The 19,158-nt window shown below is 41.5% G+C and overlaps 1 protein-coding gene across 2 annotated transcripts in view; it reads left to right on the forward strand.

The window, feature by feature from the left end:
• The window catches only part of MYH11 (myosin heavy chain 11), a 153,404-nt gene that overhangs the window by 119,105 nt on the left and 15,141 nt on the right, over positions 1–19,158 (forward strand). For both annotated transcript variants that reach the window (XM_075317961.1, XM_075317963.1), the window contains 19 exons: positions 6,059–6,167; positions 7,594–7,725; positions 7,842–8,048; positions 8,451–8,588; positions 8,677–8,800; positions 11,412–11,583; positions 11,849–12,061; positions 13,329–13,473; positions 13,559–13,765; positions 13,846–13,950; positions 14,056–14,208; positions 16,249–16,497; positions 16,582–16,794; positions 16,936–17,148; positions 17,315–17,476; positions 17,665–17,793; positions 17,885–17,973; positions 18,068–18,191; positions 18,270–18,478. In XM_075317961.1, coding sequence (XP_075174076.1) covers positions 6,059–6,167; positions 7,594–7,725; positions 7,842–8,048; positions 8,451–8,588; positions 8,677–8,800; positions 11,412–11,583; positions 11,849–12,061; positions 13,329–13,473; positions 13,559–13,765; positions 13,846–13,950; positions 14,056–14,208; positions 16,249–16,497; positions 16,582–16,794; positions 16,936–17,148; positions 17,315–17,476; positions 17,665–17,793; positions 17,885–17,973; positions 18,068–18,191; positions 18,270–18,478 — 3,093 coding nt within the window. The remainder of the gene's footprint in view (positions 1–6,058; positions 6,168–7,593; positions 7,726–7,841; positions 8,049–8,450; positions 8,589–8,676; positions 8,801–11,411; positions 11,584–11,848; positions 12,062–13,328; positions 13,474–13,558; positions 13,766–13,845; positions 13,951–14,055; positions 14,209–16,248; positions 16,498–16,581; positions 16,795–16,935; positions 17,149–17,314; positions 17,477–17,664; positions 17,794–17,884; positions 17,974–18,067; positions 18,192–18,269; positions 18,479–19,158) is intronic.

Below are 19,158 nucleotides of genomic sequence, written 5' to 3' on the forward strand. Positions count from 1 at the left end.
TAAAAATAAATCTTTAAAAAAATGACGTAGCGCTCCGCGGTATTTTTGATTCTCAGCGCAGATAAAGCAGACAGCTATGGGTTGCCACCCCCATCTGCCTGCCGTTACCTTGGTTGGCAATCAAAATACAGGGAAGCCCATTAATTTTTTCTATTTAAAAAATAGTTAAAAAAAAAAAATGACGTTGGGTCCCCCCATTTTTGATAGCCAGCTAGGGTAAAGCAGACGGCTGTAGCCTGAAAACCACAGCTGGCAGCTTTACCGTGGTTGGGGATCCAATGTGGAGGTCCCCTCAGGCTCTTTTTTTATAATTATTTTATAAATATTAATAATTACACAAAAAAAGTAGGGTCCCCTCCAAATTGGATCACCAGCCAAGGTAAAGCGGACAGCTGTGGTCTGGTATTCTCAGGGTGGGAAGGTCCATAGTTATTGGGCCTTCAGAGCCTAAAAATAGCAGGCCGCAGGCACCCCAGACGTGGAGCATCCACTAGATGCGCCAATCCTGGCGCTTCACCCCAGCTCATCCCGTACCCTGGTGCAGTGGCAAACGGGGTAATAAATCGGGTTGATACTAGCTGTAAAGTCACCTGAGATCAAGCCCAGCAGTTTGTGATGTCATGGCGTCTATTAGATACCCAACATCATAAACTGTCAGTACTAACAAAAACAAAAAATCGACAAAAGAAATTTATTTGCAAAAACAGTCCCCAAAACATTTCCTCTTTCACCAATTTATTGTAAGAAAAAAAATAAAGGGGTCCCACGACGACTCTGGACCGTCTAGAATATGGGGGGGAGACACTCAGGGAACGTATCCCCCATTTTCTAGGAGTGCGGACCCTTCATGTGAGGAGTGTGGGTGCAATGAATCTGCACTCACTCTCCCCGGGTCCACAGCAGCAGAGTCCATGTCGTAATGGTTGCTACCAAAGCTGCAATGCCCTGCTCATGAGGTAAGGGCATGCCTAATCAGGAGAACTACTGTAGAGGAAGCTCTGCTCACTGGTATATAGGTGCTCAGAGGTAATAATAGATAAAATTAGTGAGTAACCTCGGCACTCTAAATCTCCCAGACTAAGTCAGTAAGTCACAACGGATAGTAATGCAAAATCACTCTTTATTGGTCCGTATTAAGAACATTTTTTTTTTCATAAGCATATATGTTTTTGTCCAAAACAAGTTACAATTGACGTTTCGGCCTGAGCCTTCGTCAGATTGGACTTATCTGCATGTAATCATGAAAAATGACAATAATCAGTATCACATAAGAGTGAGAGAACAATAACATAAACTCGAACAATGTAGAGGTACAATTGGCATGCAGCAAAAAAATTGCAACACAGCAAGAAATGAAACACATGATACAAATGTCATAATACAGTACAAGGACAATATAGTAATGACAAATATGGGGTCAGAGTAGACTTAGACAGCTCTGGTACGAAAGAGATGTCAATCATAAAGTAACATGTGCAGTAGGTGTAGAGCTACAGTATGCATGGCAGAGCTAATGGGTAGACCGACCATAGAAAAAGTACGGAGAAAAAGTGGAGAAAAAGTGGAGAAAAAGTGGAGAAAAAGTGGAGAAAAAGTGGAGAAAAAGTGGAGAAAAAGTGGAGAAAAAGTGGAGAAAAAGTGGAGAAAAAGTGGAGAAAAAGTGGAGAAAAAGTGGAGAAAAAGTGGAGAAAAAGTGGAGAAAAAGTGGAGAAAAAGTGGAGAAAAAGTGGAGAAAAAGTGGAGAAAAAGTGGAGAAAAAGTGGAGAAAAAGTGGAGAAAAAGTGGAGAAAAAGTGGAGAAAAAGTGGAGAAAAAGTGGAGAAAAAGTGGAGAAAAAGTGGAGAAAAAGTGGAGAAAAAGTGGAGAAAAAGTGGAGAAAAAGTGGAGAAAAAGTGGAGAAAAAGTGGAGAAAAAGTGGAGAAAAAGTGGAGAAAAAGTGGAGAAAAAGTGGAGAAAAAGTGGAGAAAAAGTGGAGAAAAAGTGGAGAAAAAGTGGAGAAAAAGTGGAGAAAAAGTGGAGAAAAAGTGGAGAAAAAGTGGAGAAAAAGTGGAGAAAAAGTGGAGAAAAAGTGGAGAAAAAGTGGAGAAAAAGTGGAGAAAAAGTGGAGAAAAAGTGGAGAAAAAGTGGAGAAAAAGTGGAGAAAAAGTGGAGAAAAAGTGGAGAAAAAGTGGAGAAAAAGTGGAGAAAAAGTGGAGAAAAAGTGGAGAAAAAGTGGAGAATAAATGGAGAATAAATGGAGAATAAATGGAGAATAAATGGAGAAAAAGTGGAGAATAAATGGAGAATAAATGGAGAATAAATGGAGAATAAATGGAGAATAAATGGAGAATAAATGGAGAATAAATGGAGAATAAATGGAGAATAAATGGAGAAAAAGTGGAGAAAAAGTGGAGCACCCTTTGGTGCCTTTCATGTGGCACTAAGGGGTGCTTAGCTTTGTATTTAGCCAAAAAAATGAAAAAAAAAAATGACGTAGGGTTCCCCCTAGTTTTGTAGCCAGCTAGGGTAAAGCAGACGGCTGCAGCCTGCAGACCACAGCTGGCAACCTCACCTTGGCTGGTAATCCAAAACTGAGGGCACCCCACGCTGTTATTTTAAATTAAATAAATAATTTTAAAAAAAAAACCAGGGGGTCCCCCAAAATTGGATCACCAGCCAAGGTAAAGCAGACAGCTGGGGCCTGATATTCTCAGACTAGGGAGGTCCATGGTTATTGGACTCTCCCAAGCCTAAAAATAGCAGGCCGCAGCCGCCCCAGAAGTGGCGCATCCATTAGATGCGCCAATCCTGGTGCTTCGCCCCAGCTCATCCCACGCCCTGGTGCGGTGGCAAACGGGGTAATATATGGGGTTAATACCAGATGTGTAATGTCACCTGGCATCAAGCCCTGGGGTTGGTGAGGTCAGGCGTCTATCAGATACCCGACATCACCAACCCAGTCAGTAATAAAAAAAAATAGACGACAAACACATTTTTATTTGAAAAAACACTCCCCAAAACATTCCCTCTTTAACCAATTTATTAGAAAGAAAAACAAATCCAGGTCTGGTGTAATCCAAGGGGTTGCTATGACGATCCACACTGTCCCAGTCAATAAAGAGCAGGATGTTCCCCATTGGCTGGGAGAGCAATGCAGTGACCTGAGCTAACATCAATGGGTCAGCCCAGGTCACTGCAGGGGATGACAAGTGCTGCTGTCAGCGAGGTACATTACCTGCGCTGATCTCCAGCACTGCCGACAGCCCCTGTCACCGAGGTCAATGACCGGCGCCTTCACATCAAGTATCGCGAGAGGTCCGTGACGTCACCGCCAGTGTCAGTCTCGGGTCGGAAGCGATAGGTGATGTGACAGGCGGCCATGGAGGACAGTGACAGCGCTGAGGTCGGGATGGCGGGACTTCATCACCGCAGGTAAGCCGAGCGGGGGGGGGGGGGGGTGTGAGAGTGTGTGTGTGTGTGCGTGTGTGTATATGTATGTATACATGCCGCGGGCAGGAGGGGGCGGAGCGAGCTGAGCGGGAAGTGTGGGCTTCTTGCACGTAACTAAGATAAACATCGGGTTACTAACCAAAGCGCTTTGCTTGGATACCCGATGTTTATCTTGGTTACCAGCTTGTGGCAGGCTGCCAGGGATGGCTCCTGCACACTGTAGCTGGGAGGGGGGGGTGTGTGCGTGAGTGAGAGTGTGTGTGTGTATATGTATGTATACATGCCGCGGGCAGGAGGGGGCGGAGTGAGCTGAGCGGGAAGTGTGGGCTTCCTGCACGTAACTAAGATAAACATCGGGTTACTAACCAAAGCGCTTTGCTTGGATACCCGATGTTTATCTTGGTTACCAGCTTGTGGCAGGCTGCCAGCGATGGCTCCTGCACACTGTAGCTGTAAAAAGCCCTGCTTTTTGCTGCTAGAACCGTTCTCGAACGTATCTAGAACTATCGAGCTTTTGCAAAAAGCTCGAGTTCTAGTTCGATCTCGAACAGCCCCAAAAATCACTCGAGCTTAGAACTGGAGAACCTCGAACCACGAACCGCGCTCAACTCTATTAGTGACGCACATCCGGCACCGGTAGTGACATTGCAGCGTGTAACACTAATGAGCGACAATCAATGATTGCAAAATCATTCCAAAAGGGTGATCGTTGACACGTCGTTCATTTCCTTATTATCGCTGCTGCCACCGGTACGATGTTGTTCATCGTTCCTGCGGCAGCACACATCGTAATGTGTGACACCGCGGGAGCGACGAACATCTCATTACCTCCGTCCACCAGAAAAGGAGGAAGGAAGGAGGTGGGCGGCATGTTCCGGCCGCTCATCTCTGCCCCTCCTTTTCTATTGGGCGGCAGTTCAGTGATGCTGCTGTGATGTCGCTGTGACGCTGAACAAACCGCCCCCTTAGAAAGGAGTCGATTCGCCCATCACAGCGACGTCGCAGAGCAGGTATGTGCGTGTGACGCTGCCGTAGCGTAAAATGTTCGCTTTGGCAGCGATCACCACATATCGGCCGTACAACGGGGGCAGGTGCCATCACGCTCGACATCGCCAGCAAATGCTAGCGATGTCGCAGCGTGTAAAGCGGCCTTTAGAATTTGACCCCAATCTGTATAGAGTTTGTCAAAGTAAGATATTCTTCAGGTCAGGTGTCCTTGCTCACCTGGAAGAAGAATTAGGCTTGAACATCATTGATATATTCATTGCTTTCCAAGCTTTTCATCTGTAAGAATGATCGTTCCTGCGGCAGCACACATCGTAATGTGTGACACCGCGGGAGCGACGAACATCTCATTACCTCCGTCCACCAGAAAAGGAGGAAGGAAGGAGGTGGGCGGCATGTTCCGGCCGCTCATCTCTGCCCCTCCTTTTCTATTGGGCGGCAGTTCAGTGATGCTGCTGTGATGTCGCTGTGACGCTGAACAAACCGCCCCCTTAAAAAAGGAGTCGATTCGCCCATCACAGCGACGTCGCAGAGCAGGTATGTGCGTGTGACGCTGCCGTAGCGTAAAATGTTCGCTTCGGCAGCGATCACCACATATCGGCCGTACAACGGGGGCAGGTGCCATCGCGCTCGACATCGCCAGCAAATGCTAGCGATGTCGCAGCGTGTAAAGCGGCCTTTAGAATTTGACCCCAATCTGTATAGAGTTTGTCAAAGTAAGATATTCTTCAGGTCAGGTGTCCTTGCTCACCTGGAAGAAGAATTAGGCTTGAACATCATTGATATATTCATTGCTTTCCAAGCTTTTCATCTGTAAGAATGATTTGAAAAGCACAAGTGTTAACAGTATATTTTTATCAATTAGCAAAATGGAAAGTTAATAAACAAAAGCTAAATCAAATCAACATTTGGTGTGACCACCATTTGTCTTCAAAACAACATCAATTCTTGTAAGAACACTTGTATACAGTTTTTGAAAGAATTTTTCACGGAGGTTGTTCCAAACATCTTAGAGGACTAACCACAGATCTTCTGGATGTAGGCTTGCTCAAATCCTTTTGTCCTTTTATGTAATTCCAGTAGGCTCTATGATATTGAGCCCTGTAGAGGCCATATTGTCACTTCCAGGTCTCCATATTTTATACATTGAAAATACTTCTTAATGACCTTGGCTGTATGTTTGGGGTCGTTGATCTGTTCTTGAATATATTTGGAGTCAATCAGACATTTGCCTCATGGTATTCTTACTTTGCAGTATTTCTTCCACATCTTCCTAAAACTTTTGCACAACATTGTATATACAGTATATGACCAGCTTTAGGCTTTGAATTGATATTCTGCTGTTCTACCTATGCATTTAATGAAGTTTGTTGTGGTGACGAGATCTCTTACCAAGGGAACTTGCCACCGCAACTTAATGAATACTCTTTCATTTTAGTAAAATCATAACATTAGTTTCAAAAATAACTGTGATCTTAGCATGCTCACATCTGTGTTAGAACACGTGTCACAATTTCTGCCCAAAATGCTGAATATATTGCATAACTTACTGTCCTATTTTTTTCCTGTAAAATGAAGGCCACCGTCAATCTTGAATGTTTTCTCAATGTGTTTCATATCCTCAGGGCCTTTGCAAAGAGACAGCAGCAGCTAACTGCAATGAAAGTCATCCAAAGAAATTGTGCTGCTTATCTGAAACTCAGAAACTGGCAATGGTGGAGACTGTTCACTAAGGTAAACTTCTAAAAGTCTTCACTTATAAAAATATCAACAGCAAAGATCCCCATAATTACTGTCAAGTCGACAGCCCGGGACAGGACGCAGATATCCCACCGCTGTCACCAATTGTCACGAATACCACTCCACCTCCTGCAATTTTCAGGACAATACACAATTGACTGACGATTGATGGACGAAGTGCTGCTAGACGATTATTGGGCATTTTCATAGTGAACGTATAGTATATACACACCCAATTTCATAGTATGGAATGTATATATACTTTGGTATGGTCACTGCCAAGCTCTGCAAGAACACAATAAAAACTAGATGTCACCATCAATCGTTTATACAGGCCGATTGGACACCAGTTACTGGTAACGTTTGGTCTCATGAGGCTTCAGTGATGTAGTTTATAGAGCAAGAGGAACAAAACTATTAAATTTGATATATTTAATCCGAAAAGTATGCAATGTTTGTAAAAATATGCAAAAGATATTACAAAAGGGACAAACCAACACAGTATATGCAATCACATAAAATAAAAAGGATAAACAAAGAAAAGTACTAGACCTGTAGTTGCAGGAATGGAGCAATTCATTTTTGGAGGAAAGTACACCAATTGAAAAATGGAACAACCACAATGAGCTGTATCTTCCAGACTGAAAAAGGTGAAAATTCAGAATTTGTATTTATTAAATATCAGTCATTCCCGCATACCTCTCCTTGGTGACCTCAGATAGGGGCTGGTCAATGGGATGCGGATCAGGTTTTATAAAATTATTGGATCTCCGCTCTTCAGGATATGTACACCCCCTTGAAGGTCCAGGTGGAAGATATTATTGCCATATTTCCTATCATGATTTTAGCCTTTCATGAATATTAAATATGGCATATACAACCCTATGCATCAGGCCATTATTAATTTGGCGCTGATGTGCAGGCTGCACCGCCATGCAAGAACATGCATATCGTTCCCCTTCGGATCATGATGTTAAAAATGTGTCTCCCATAACTATAGGACCTACATCTGTCACAAAAACCCAAATATTCATGACTGGGGTCCGTTGTCCTCTTGTCTGCTATTGGTCCTTTGAACAGAGAAAGGGTTATCCAGACAGAAGTGAGAAGTGTCACCTCTGAGCCTTTTGAATACACTGAATCTGGAGTTTGTGTCTGGTCTCCATCAGATAAACCAGTTTAATTAGAGTACCTGTTCACACCCAGGAGGTCGTAGCTGAACAGGGGCGAGATGTAGTTTTAGAGTGCTAGGTCTTGTTTCCTTCCCAAATGATGAGCAATGTTTCTAATAGACTGTTTCTATTTTACCATTACATTTATGACAATTACATGCAAATATCTGGTCTGGTAGAATATTATTTACTTGCATTACTAAAGGCTTATCAACTAAAATCCTCATTCATCATATATATGTTGTCAGGTGAAACCTCTACTGCAAGTCACCCGCCAAGAAGAAGAAATGCAAGCCAAAGATGATGAGCTTCAAAGAGTCAGTGAGAGATACCACAAAACAGAGATTGAACTGAAAGAGATTCAAATGAAGCATATCCAGGTATATGGAAACCAGAACATGTTTTACAACACCTATTCCATCTTAGTCAATCCAAGAAAAATACCTACTATGTATAAAGGTAAATCTTAAACCATGGTTGTATTGTCCTTGTCTAGCTGACAGAAGAGAAGAATGTACTCCAAGAGCAGCTTCAGGCAGAGACCGAGCTATATGCTGAAGCCGAAGAGCTAAGGATACGACTACAAGCCAAGAAACAAGAACTGGAAGAGATTCTACATGAGATGGAAGTCAGGATAGAAGAAGAAGAGGAACAGACCCAGCAACTCCAAGCTGAGAAAAAGAAGATGTTGCAGCAAATGCAGGTAAGGTATCATTTGTCATCTCCTATCATTTATCAAGGTCTTCAAAACATGGTCTAGATCGCAGCAGATTTTATTCGGAAACATAGGGCCAAGTTGAAACTCAAAAGCAAACATAAATATTGTGAATTGGGGAGCACGTTTTGCTCAGTGGTTAGCACTTAGCAGCTCTGGGGTTGTGGGTCCAAATACCACCAAGAACAACATCTGCAAGGAGCTTATATGTTCTCTCACGTTTGCGTGGGTTTCCGTCAGGTTCTCCGGTTTCCTCACACATTCCAAACACATCCTCATAAGGATTTTAGATTGTGAGCCCCAATGAGGACAGTGATAATGATTTCTCTAAAGTGTTTAGGAAATTAATGTCAATCTATAAGTAAATAAATATTGTGGTTTCCACTTTAGGACCTGGAGGAACAATTAGAAGAGGAGGAAGCAGCCAGACAGAAGCTACAGCTGGAGAAGGTGACAGCAGAAGCCAAGATAAAGAAATTGGAAGATGATGTTCTTGTAATGGACGATCAGAACAACAAGTTATCTAAGGTATCATCACATAAAGATATTTTTAATCTTATATAAAAGTCACTTTTTACCTTAATAATAAATGTTGACATACTTTTTTAAAAATTAGGAGAGAAAAGTGCTTGAGGAGAGAGTGAGCGACCTTACATCTAATTTGGCAGAAGAAGAAGAAAAGGCAAAGAACTTGACAAAATTAAAAAATAAACATGAATCTATGATCTCAGAACTGGAAGGTTAGTAAATGTATTGATCACTGGTTATACACATTTTATATATATATATGTGTGTATATATATATATATATATATATATATATATATATATATATATACAGTTAGGTCCAGAAATATTTGGACAGTGACACAAGTTTTGTTATTTTAGCTGATTACAAAAACATGTTCAGAAGTAAAATTATATATATAATATGGGCTGAAAGTGCACACTCCCAGCTGCAATATGAGAGTTTTCACATCCAAATCGGAGAAAGGGTTTAGGAATCATAGCTCTGTAATGCATAGCCTCCTCTTTTTAAAGGGACCAAACGTAATTGGACAAGGGACTCTAAGGGCTGCAATTAACTCTGAAGGCGTCTCCCTCGTTAACCTGTAATCAATGAAGTAGTTAAAAGGTCTGGGGTTGATTACAGGTGTGTGGTTTTGTATTTGGAAGCTGTTGCTGTGACCAGACAACATGCGGTCTAAGGAACTCTCAATTGAGGGGAAGCAGAACATCCTGAAGCTGAAAAAAAAGAAAAAATCCATCAGAGAAATAGCAGACATGCTTGGAGTAGCAAAATCAACAGTCGGGTACATTCTGAGAAAAAAGGAATTGACTGGTAAGCTTGGGAACTCAAAAAGGCCTGGGTGTCCACGGATGACAACATTGGTGGATGATCGCCGCATACTTTCTTTGGTGAAGAAGAACCCGTTCACAACATCAACTGAAGTCCAGAACACTCTCAGTGAAGTAGGTGTATTTGTCTCTAAGTCAACAGTAAAGAGAAGACTCCATGAAAGTAAATACAAAGGGTTCACATCTAGATGCAAACCATTCATCAATTCCAAAAATAGACAGGCCAGAGTTAAATTTGCTGAAAAACACCTCATGAAGCCAGCTCAGTTCTGGAAAAGTATTCTATGGACAGATGAGACCAAGATCAACCTGTACCAGAATGATGGGAAGAAAAAAGTTTGGAGAAGAAAGGGAACGGCACATGATCCAAGGCACACCACATCCTCTGTAAAACATGGTGGAGGCAACGTGATGGCATGGGAATGCATGGCTTTCAATGGCACTGGGTCACTTGTGTTTATTGATGACATAACAGCAGACAAGAGTAGCCGGATGAATTCTGAAGTGTACCGGGATATACTTTCAGCCCAGATTCAGCCAAATGCCGCAAAGTTGATCGGACGGCGCTTCATAGTACAGATGGACAATGACCCCCAAGCATACAGCCAAAGCTACCCAGGAGTTCATGAGTGCAAAAAAGTGGAACATTCTGCAATGGCCAAGTCAATCACCAGATCTTAACCCAATTGAGCATGCATTTCACTTGCTCAAATCCATACTTAAGACGGAAAGACCCACAAACAAGCAAGACCTGAAGGCTGCGGCTGTAAAGGCCTGGAAAAGCATTAAGAAGGAGGAAACCCAGCGTTTGGTGATGTCCATGGGTTCCAGACTTAAGGCAGTGATTGCCTCCAAAGGATTCGCAACAAAATATTGAAAATAAAAAATTTTTTTTTGGGTTTGGTTTCTTTGTCCAATTACTTTTGACCTCCTAAAATGTGGAGTGTTTGTAAAGAAATGTGTACAATTCCTACAATTTCTATCAGATATTTTTGTTCAAACCTTCAAATTAAACGTTACAATTTGCACTTGAATTCTGTTGTAGAGGTTTCATTTCAAATCCAATGTGGTGGCATGCAGAGCCCAACTCGCGAAAATTGTGTCACTGTCCAAATATTTCTGGACCTAACTGTATGTATATATATATATATATATATATATATATATATATATATATATATATATATATATATATATATATATATATATATAATAAATATATATATATATAATATAAATATATATATATATATATATATATATATATATATATATATATATATATATATATAGTGCAGAGTAAAATATTTTATAAAGCGCACATGGGGAACTTGTCCAGCGACGTCTTTAAAGAGGTTGTCCAATACTTTGACATTGATGGCCTATTGTTAGGATAGGTCATAAATGTCTGATCGACCGGGTCTGACTCTCCGCATCCCTACCAATCAACTGTTCTAGGTCCCAGCAGCGGCAGCAGGCAGCCAGAAAAGCTCAGTTCCGGAGCTGCTCCATCTTCTGATATTGGCCGCGGCCAGGTACTGCAAATCCATCTACTATTGATTAGAATGGTAGGTGGATGTGCAGTACCCGGCTGCGGTCGCTATCAGAAGATAGAGCAGCACTGGAACTGAGCATTTCCTGCTGCCAAGAACAGCTGATCGGCAGGGGTGCAGAGTGTCGGACCAAGGCCGATCAGACAGACATTGATGACCTATCCTAAGGAGAGGCCATCAGTGTCAAAGTAGTGGACAACCCCTTTAACACCTAGGGGGCCTTCACCACCTACCTATCCTGATGGTCTTTCTGTTAACCTCATACATTAAGATGCTTAAGACTTTAGATCCATCTACAAAGGATTATCATATACTGAAAGAGTATAGACTAGCGCTATATAGCTCATGGTATACAGTACCAAGGCAATCAAAATGCTGACTATAAGAACAACATTTAAAAAGCTTTATCCTATAAGACCTCTTTTTATGCTTCTCATAGTGCGTCTAAAGAAAGAAGAGAAAAGCAGACAAGAGCTTGAAAAGGTGAAAAGAAAGATGGAAGGAGACTCTAGTGACCTTCATGAACAAATTGCCGATCTGCAAGCACAAATCGCTGAGCTCAAACAACAGTTAGCTAAAAAAGAAGAGGAGTTACAAGCAGCTCTCGCCAGGTGACACAAGCCGGTCAGGCGAGAAGGGCAATATTTCCGGAATGATATAATACACTATAAAGATGAACTGTGAGGGGAGCGGGTAGAAAAGTGTTAAATGTAATGGTAAATTAGCTGTAGTGCCATAAATATTTCCAGCTTTTAGAGCAGTATATCCTGTAAATTACAGTATTAGATTTATTTAGGTTGAAGATGTTGTATTTGATAAACCTGACTGATTGTTCTGAATGTGTCTCTAATTTTTTTTTTTTAAATCACTTTGAAGGTTGGATGATGAAACCGCTCAAAAAAATAATGCTTTGAAAAAAATCAGAGAGTTGGAAGCTCATATCTCTGACCTTCAAGAAGACTTAGAATCAGAAAGAGCAGCAAGAAACAAGGCAGAGAAACAAAAGAGAGACTTGGGTGAAGAGTTGGAAGCACTGAAGACAGAGTTGGAAGACACACTCGACAGCACAGCAACACAACAAGAACTCCGGTGAGTGGGTCAAAAATTGCTGAAAATGGAGAAAATGAAGCATTAGTCTAAACTAGAGAGCCAAATCTCCCTTACCTCAAGCAGAAAACACAAAATACGCCTTCAATCTTTGCTTTTGATGAACCTTCTACTGACCTCAAATTGGCAGAAGCAGCTCCGTCACTCGCAGTTGGAAAGAGTCCGAGACTAGTGATGAGCGAGCACTACCATGCCTGGGTGCTCGGTACTAGTAAGGAGCAGTTGGGCGCTTGGAGGCGCTCGACTCGTATACCGAGTATGATAGAAGTCAATGGGGAACTCAAGTAATTTTCCAGAAGATCTTCGATAACAGATTTTCTATGTTCATTTTTGTAATGTAAAAATCTTTTAATAAAAATTTAATTTGAAAAAAAACTAAGCATTAGATGTAATTAAAAACTAGAGGAATTCTGTGCTCAAAGAAATAATTGGGGTTGCATAACACAATATTGGTGGAAACCTCTTTCCTACCATTCAAATATTTAGGACATATCCTAAGGATAGGCCATAGAAGTCTGTTAGTGGAATATTCTTTTAAAGTGGAACTGTCATTTCAGAACTTGCAGTGTAATGTCTGTGTCTACTTCTACCTCTTGTCTCCTACTGACCCTTTTCCCTCCATAGAACCCTGTGAGCATTAGCTGTCATTTCCTATATCAGTAATGTGAAAATCTGTCATCACCAATTAATTATTAATGCTTCTTAGTAAATGGAGGATGTCTGACTCCAACACCCCTCCCCAACTGAGACCGACATTAACAATTTCTGGTCTTGATAAATTGGGGCCTAAGTGTGATTGACCAGTCTATGATAATAAAGAAGTGTATTTCACTAAAATATGATACAAAAGGTCTATTTTCACCTGTACTATTGTTTTATGAAAAAAAGGTAAAATTATGGTTATTCTGTAAGGAGTCTAAGCAGTTTCCCTATCGGTACTGCTGTAAATCCCAAATGGCCAGTTCACTTGTGGCAATAGCATAAGTTTAATTTCCAGAAAATTATAAATAGTTTTATCATTGTCAAAATACATCTATATGTAAGAGACATTGTAGAAAACTCAAGGTACATTGGATATGGTGACGTGAATGGTCAGTAATGGTTGACTAATATCCATATTTGGTGACATGTGAATGGTCAGTTATGGTTGACTAATATCCATAGAGTGTAGCTTGCACAATGAAGATTGATTGAAGATTTATAGTATATTGTATTTGTAATGCTTCTTAATAAACTCACTTCATTACAGAGCGAAGAGAGAACAGGAGGTTACAGTACTGAAGAGGGCACTGGAAGAGGAGACAAGAACACATGAAGCCCAGGTCCAAGAGATGAGACAGAAACACACTCAAGCTGTTGAAGAGATAACAGAACAACTGGAACAAGTAAAAAGAGTATGTATTCTTCATTATTAGGATCAAATTAAAAAAACATGTATTAGTAAGACCCTCATTAATGTCATACTTTTGTAATGTTCAGGTCAAAGTCAACTTGGAAAAGAGCAAACAAGGTTTGGAGAAGGAGAACTCTGAGCTTACGGTAGAGATCAGATCATTAAATCAGTCTAAGCAAGATGTGGAACATAAGAAGAAGAAGCTTGAAGTTCAGTTGCAAGAGCTGCAGTCTAAGTATACCGAAGGAGAACGGGCTAGAAATGAGCTGACAGAAAAATCCCACAGAGTACAGGTACAGAACGCTATCAAGTTTGGCTATCAGTCACTTTTCATTGTGACCACTACTGCTTTACTGATTTATTATATCTGTAGGTGGAACTGGAAAATGTCACTGTCCTACTCAGCGAAGCCGAGACAAAATCCATCAAATTCTCCAAAGACGTTGCAAGCTTATCATCACAGCTCCAGGACAGTCAGGCAAGTGATTTGTGTCAAATATATCAGTAATAATCAATTCTATGCTCCCAAAATATGTTTTGTGACCTTTCTTGTATATATAGATTAACAGACTTGATTTTGTAGGAGTTGTTGCAAGAAGAGACTCGTCAGAAGTTGAATGTGGCCACCAAGCTCCGTCAAGTAGAGGATGAAAAGAACAGTCTCCAAGAACAACTAGATGAAGAGTCAGAGGCCAAGCAGAATCTTGAACGTCACATCTCCACACTGAATATCCAGGTAATTAGTCTGTCATTTGAGTATTGTTATGGACTCACCTTTTGAGCTAGATTTCACTAAGCTGCAGTTCAGTGTAAAGATCATCATTAGTAGCCTGAAGAAGAGACCTGCGTAGTCTCGAAAGCTTGCTATTATTACCATCTTTTCAGTTAGCCATTAAAAGGTATCAACCACTGAGGACTTCAATACTTTTAAACAATTTTTTATCAGACAACTTGTACAACTTGGCGTCAACCACAGCACTGGCTTCAGAGGAAGGGAGCAGGGCCCGACCCTGGTGCCTAGACTGATGAAAAATCATTATGTTGTATGACTAGGTGTTTGATTGAAAGTAAAAGTCCCTATACACATATTTTGCAAAGGTGACCAAATTTCCTGATACCAGAACGACTGGCCAAACATCTTACATGTGTTAAGCTGGGTTCACATATAGCGACAGCGATAACGATGTCGCTGTTACGTCACCATTTTCTGTGACGCAACAGCGACCTTGTATGTCGCTGTTATGATTGCTGCTTAGCTGTCAAACACAGCGACGCAGCAGCGATCATAACGTCGCTACATGTGCAGAGAGCAGGGAGCCGCGCACACTGCTTAGCACTGGCTCCCTGCTCTCCTAGCTACAGTACACATCGGGTTAATTACCCGATGTGTAATGCAGCTACATGTGCAGAGAGCAGGGAGCCGCGCACACTGCTTAGCACTGGCTCCCTGCTCTCCTAGCTACAGTACACATCGGGTTAATTACCCGATGTGTACTGCAGCTACATGTGCAGAGAGCAGGGAGCCGCGCACACTGCTTAGCACTGGCTCCCTGCACTCCTAGCTACAGTACACATTGGGTTAATTAACCCGTGTGTACTGCAGCTAAATGTGCAGAGAGCAGGGAGCCGGCACTGGCAGCGTGAGAGCGGCGCAGGCTGTTAACGAAGGTAAATATCGGGTAACCACCTTGGTTACCCGATGTTTACCCTGGTTACAGCTTACCGCAGCTGCCAGTTGCCGGCTCCTGCTCTCTGCTCGCTTAATTTCGTCGCTCTCTCGCTGTCACACACAGTGATCTGTGCGTCACAGCGGGAGAGCAACAATAAAAAAACGAACCAGGGCTGTGTGTAACGAGCAGCGATCTCACAGCAGGGGCCAGATCGCTGCTCAGTGTCACACACAGCGAGATCGCTAATGAGGTCACTGCTGCATCACAAAAACCATGACTCAGCAGCGATCTTGCTGTGTGTGAAGCACCCCTTAGGGTGTGTAGAATCTCACAGATAATCTCAAGGGAAAGAAAGATCAGGCATGTGGAATTTTATGGCCAGATACTTTTTTTGTTTTCAGTGGAGTTAAGACACCATAAAGGTGTCAAACTTTGCCTTAAGGCCCCGTCACACATGAGATCGCCAACGAGATTGTTGCTGAGTCACAGTTTCTGTGACGTAGCAACGATCTTGCCAGCGATCTCGTTATGTGTGACACCTACCAGCAATCAGACACCTGCTGTGAGATCTCTAGTCGTTGCCGAATGATCCGGACCATTTTCTTCAAAGGCGATGTCCTGCTGGGCAGGGCGCATCGCTGTGTTTGACGCCTACCAACGACCTTCTAACACGGTCCCAACGCCTGCCGAGATCGTTATACAGGTCGCTCATCGTTACTGCGTCGTTGGTAAGGTCTGACTGTGTGACATCTCACCAGCGACCTCCCAGCGACTTATCACCGATCCTTATCAGGTCGTATCGCTGTCAGGATCGCTGGTAAGTCATTGTGTGTGGCTGGGTCTTTACTCCCCTCTTCCTATCGAAAAAAAACACAACCAAATTGAGAGTGCATGTGTATAGGGTGATCAGGAAGAATAGTTGTCATCATACAGCTATTGAAGGAATGTGGGCACCTATGGAGTAAGAAGCAAATGTATCTGATGATATAATATGATATGGATGTCATTGTTTTACATTGCTAAAAAAAAATAAAAATTATATACATAAAAAATGCCATGATTTCAGCCATTACTGCGTTTATAATGTACTTGTTCTTTCCATTCAGCTGTCAGACTCCAAGAGGAAACTGCAAGAATTTACTTCCACAATAGAATCACTGGAAGAAGGCAAGAAAAAATTCCAGAGAGATATCGAATCCATGACACAACAGTTTGAGGAGAAAGCTGCTGCTTTTGACAAATTGGAAAAGACAAAGACTCGTCTACAGCAAGAACTCGATGACTTAGTAGTTGACTTAGATAATCAGCGCCAACTGGTGTCCAACTTGGAGAAGAAACAGAAGAAGTTCGACCAGGTTGGTCACAATTGAAAGATACTGACATTTATACTACGTAATGATTTCATAGATGGTGGCTGACTATTCATTTTATATTGGCAGATGTTGGCAGAGGAGAAAAACATATCTTCAAAATATGCAGATGAGAGAGACAGAGCTGAGGCAGAAGCCAGAGAGAAGGAAACCAAAGCGTTGTCACTTGCCAGAGCTCTTGAAGAAGCCTTACAGTCTAAGGAAGAACTTGAGAGAGTTAATAAACTACTGAAGGCTGAAATGGAAGACTTGGTCAGCTCCAAGGATGATGTAGGCAAGAATGTAAGTATTTAGGATTTGTTGTTTTTACTAATGAAATAACTTCTGAAATATTGTCAGGTTATCTCCAGGCATAAATTACACAAAGTCAATATAAGAAATCCTGTAAACGTAAATGACAAAGATGTGTTTTTTTTTATTAAGGTCCATGATTTGGAGAAATCCAAGAGAACCCTTGAACAACAAGTTGAAGAGATGAAGACACAGTTGGAGGAATTAGAAGATGAGCTTCAAGCAACAGAAGATGCCAAGCTTAGACTTGAAGTCAACATGCAAGCCCTCAAAACACAATTTGAGAGAGATTTACAAGCTAGAGATGAGCAGAACGAGGAGAAGAGGAGGCAGCTGGTCAAACAGGTAATCCGAAATATAGAAGAAAGTCTAATAATCTGCTCCAACTCGCACAAAGTCAAAGAGAAGAAGAAATAATCATGATAATACATTTCTGGGGTTTCCTGATTTTAATTGGTAGCTACACAACAGTAAATCAGTCTTCAAAGTTTATTTATTCTCACTTTCTTAGGTTCACGAGTATGAAACGGAACTGGAAGATGAACGGAAACAGAGGACAGCGGCAGCTGCGTCCAAGAAGAAATTAGAAGTTGACATCAAAGACTTGGAAGGACAAGTTGACTTTGCTAACAAAGGTCGGGATGAAGCTATTAAACAACTGAGGAAGCTGCAGGTCAGCACAATTAAATAAACAATTCCCGAAAACCAACGAGCAAACTGATACACCGTTATTTCATGTCATTACATAAAACATGACCTTACACAAAGGCTTCAAGTCTGTGTATGTCAGTATTAATACATTTTACTGCTTCTGGTAATAATATATACAGAAAAATAACAATTTACATGTATGCATGTCAGGCTCAGATGAAAGACTTCCAGAGAGATCTTGATGACGCCCGTGCAGCACGAGAGGAGATCTTCGGTACTGCTAGAGAGAATGAGAAGAAAGCCAAGAGCTTAGAAGCTGAACTCATCCAACTACAAGAGGTAATAAATATGATTATGGCATTAAAGGAGATGAAACTATAAGGAGAAAGAGAGAGTCCCAGATCTTCACAGAACATGTTTACTCCTGTAGGATTTGGCTGCTGCTGAGAGAGCAAAAAAACAAGCAGACCTGGAGAAAGAAGAACTTGCAGAAGAACTTGCAGGAAGCACATCAGGAAAGTAAGTGAAAGCCTTCAAGATGAAAAGAATACAAATATATAGTCACATTAGTACTTACTGTATCACAATAATTTACATCATTTCATGCCAATAGATCCACCCTCCTGGATGACAAGCGGCGTCTGGAAGCCAGAATCTCACAGCTGGAGGAGGAATTGGAAGAAGAACAGGGCAACATAGAGGGAATGAGTGACCGAATGAGGAAAGCAGTGCAGCAGGTACTTTATCAGGATGATTGCCTACATTTTATGATATTGGGACTGGTTTTTATAGGTTCCGTCCATTTTGGCTTGCAGGCAGAACAACTTAACAATGAACTAGTGGCTGAGCGTAGCACTGCACAGAAGAACGAGAGTGCACGCCAGCAGCTGGAGAGGCAGAACAAAGAGCTCAAGAGCAAACTGCAAGAAATGGAGGGCACCGTCAAGTCCAAATTCAAGTCCACTATCTCTGCTATGGAGGCTAAGATCTCTCAGCTTGAGGAACAGTTAGAACAGGAAGGCAGGTATGTAATGTATCCAACGTCTTTGAAGATATCTGCGTCATTATGCATCATACACAGTATTCTGTAATAATTGCCCCTATAGAATACTATACTATATAATATTTGGATAGAAGTAACCTATGATAATATCAATATCTTTCAATCACATTCTAGCAAGGTTGGCTCGCTTCACCACTGAGTAGCAGTAGCCTTTTATATTTCTTCTCATAGTTAAGTAGTTTAGAAATTTAAAAAAAGAAATAGGTCCATAAAGTTTAACATATAATCACAAAATGTTGATCCATAGATAGGCAAAATCCTCATGTGGCAGATGCTAATTGTCCCATATAACGGAGAAGATCCCTTTCCAACCCCCAAAATGGTAGTCCCTGGATCAACGTCTCCACAAATATATTACTTATAACCTGTAATATTATACTTTTTGAGAAAGGCATCCAGGCCTTTTTTGACCTTGTTCAATGAATCAATAATCACAACATGTTGTTGCAGAGCGCTCCATAGTCTCACTGCTGTTACAGTAAGGGATCTGTATCTGTGATGATGATTAAACCTTCATTTCTCTAGATGTAGTGGATGTCCCCTTGTCCTCATCGCAGGCCTAGAAAAGCCTCTGTACTGTCCCTTCAGATATTTATATATCTTAATAGGATCGCCCCTAAACCTTTGGTTTTATAAACGGA

This window comes from Anomaloglossus baeobatrachus, chromosome 7 (genome assembly GCF_048569485.1).
Source record: "Anomaloglossus baeobatrachus isolate aAnoBae1 chromosome 7, aAnoBae1.hap1, whole genome shotgun sequence".
NCBI lineage: Eukaryota > Metazoa > Chordata > Amphibia > Anura > Aromobatidae > Anomaloglossus > Anomaloglossus baeobatrachus.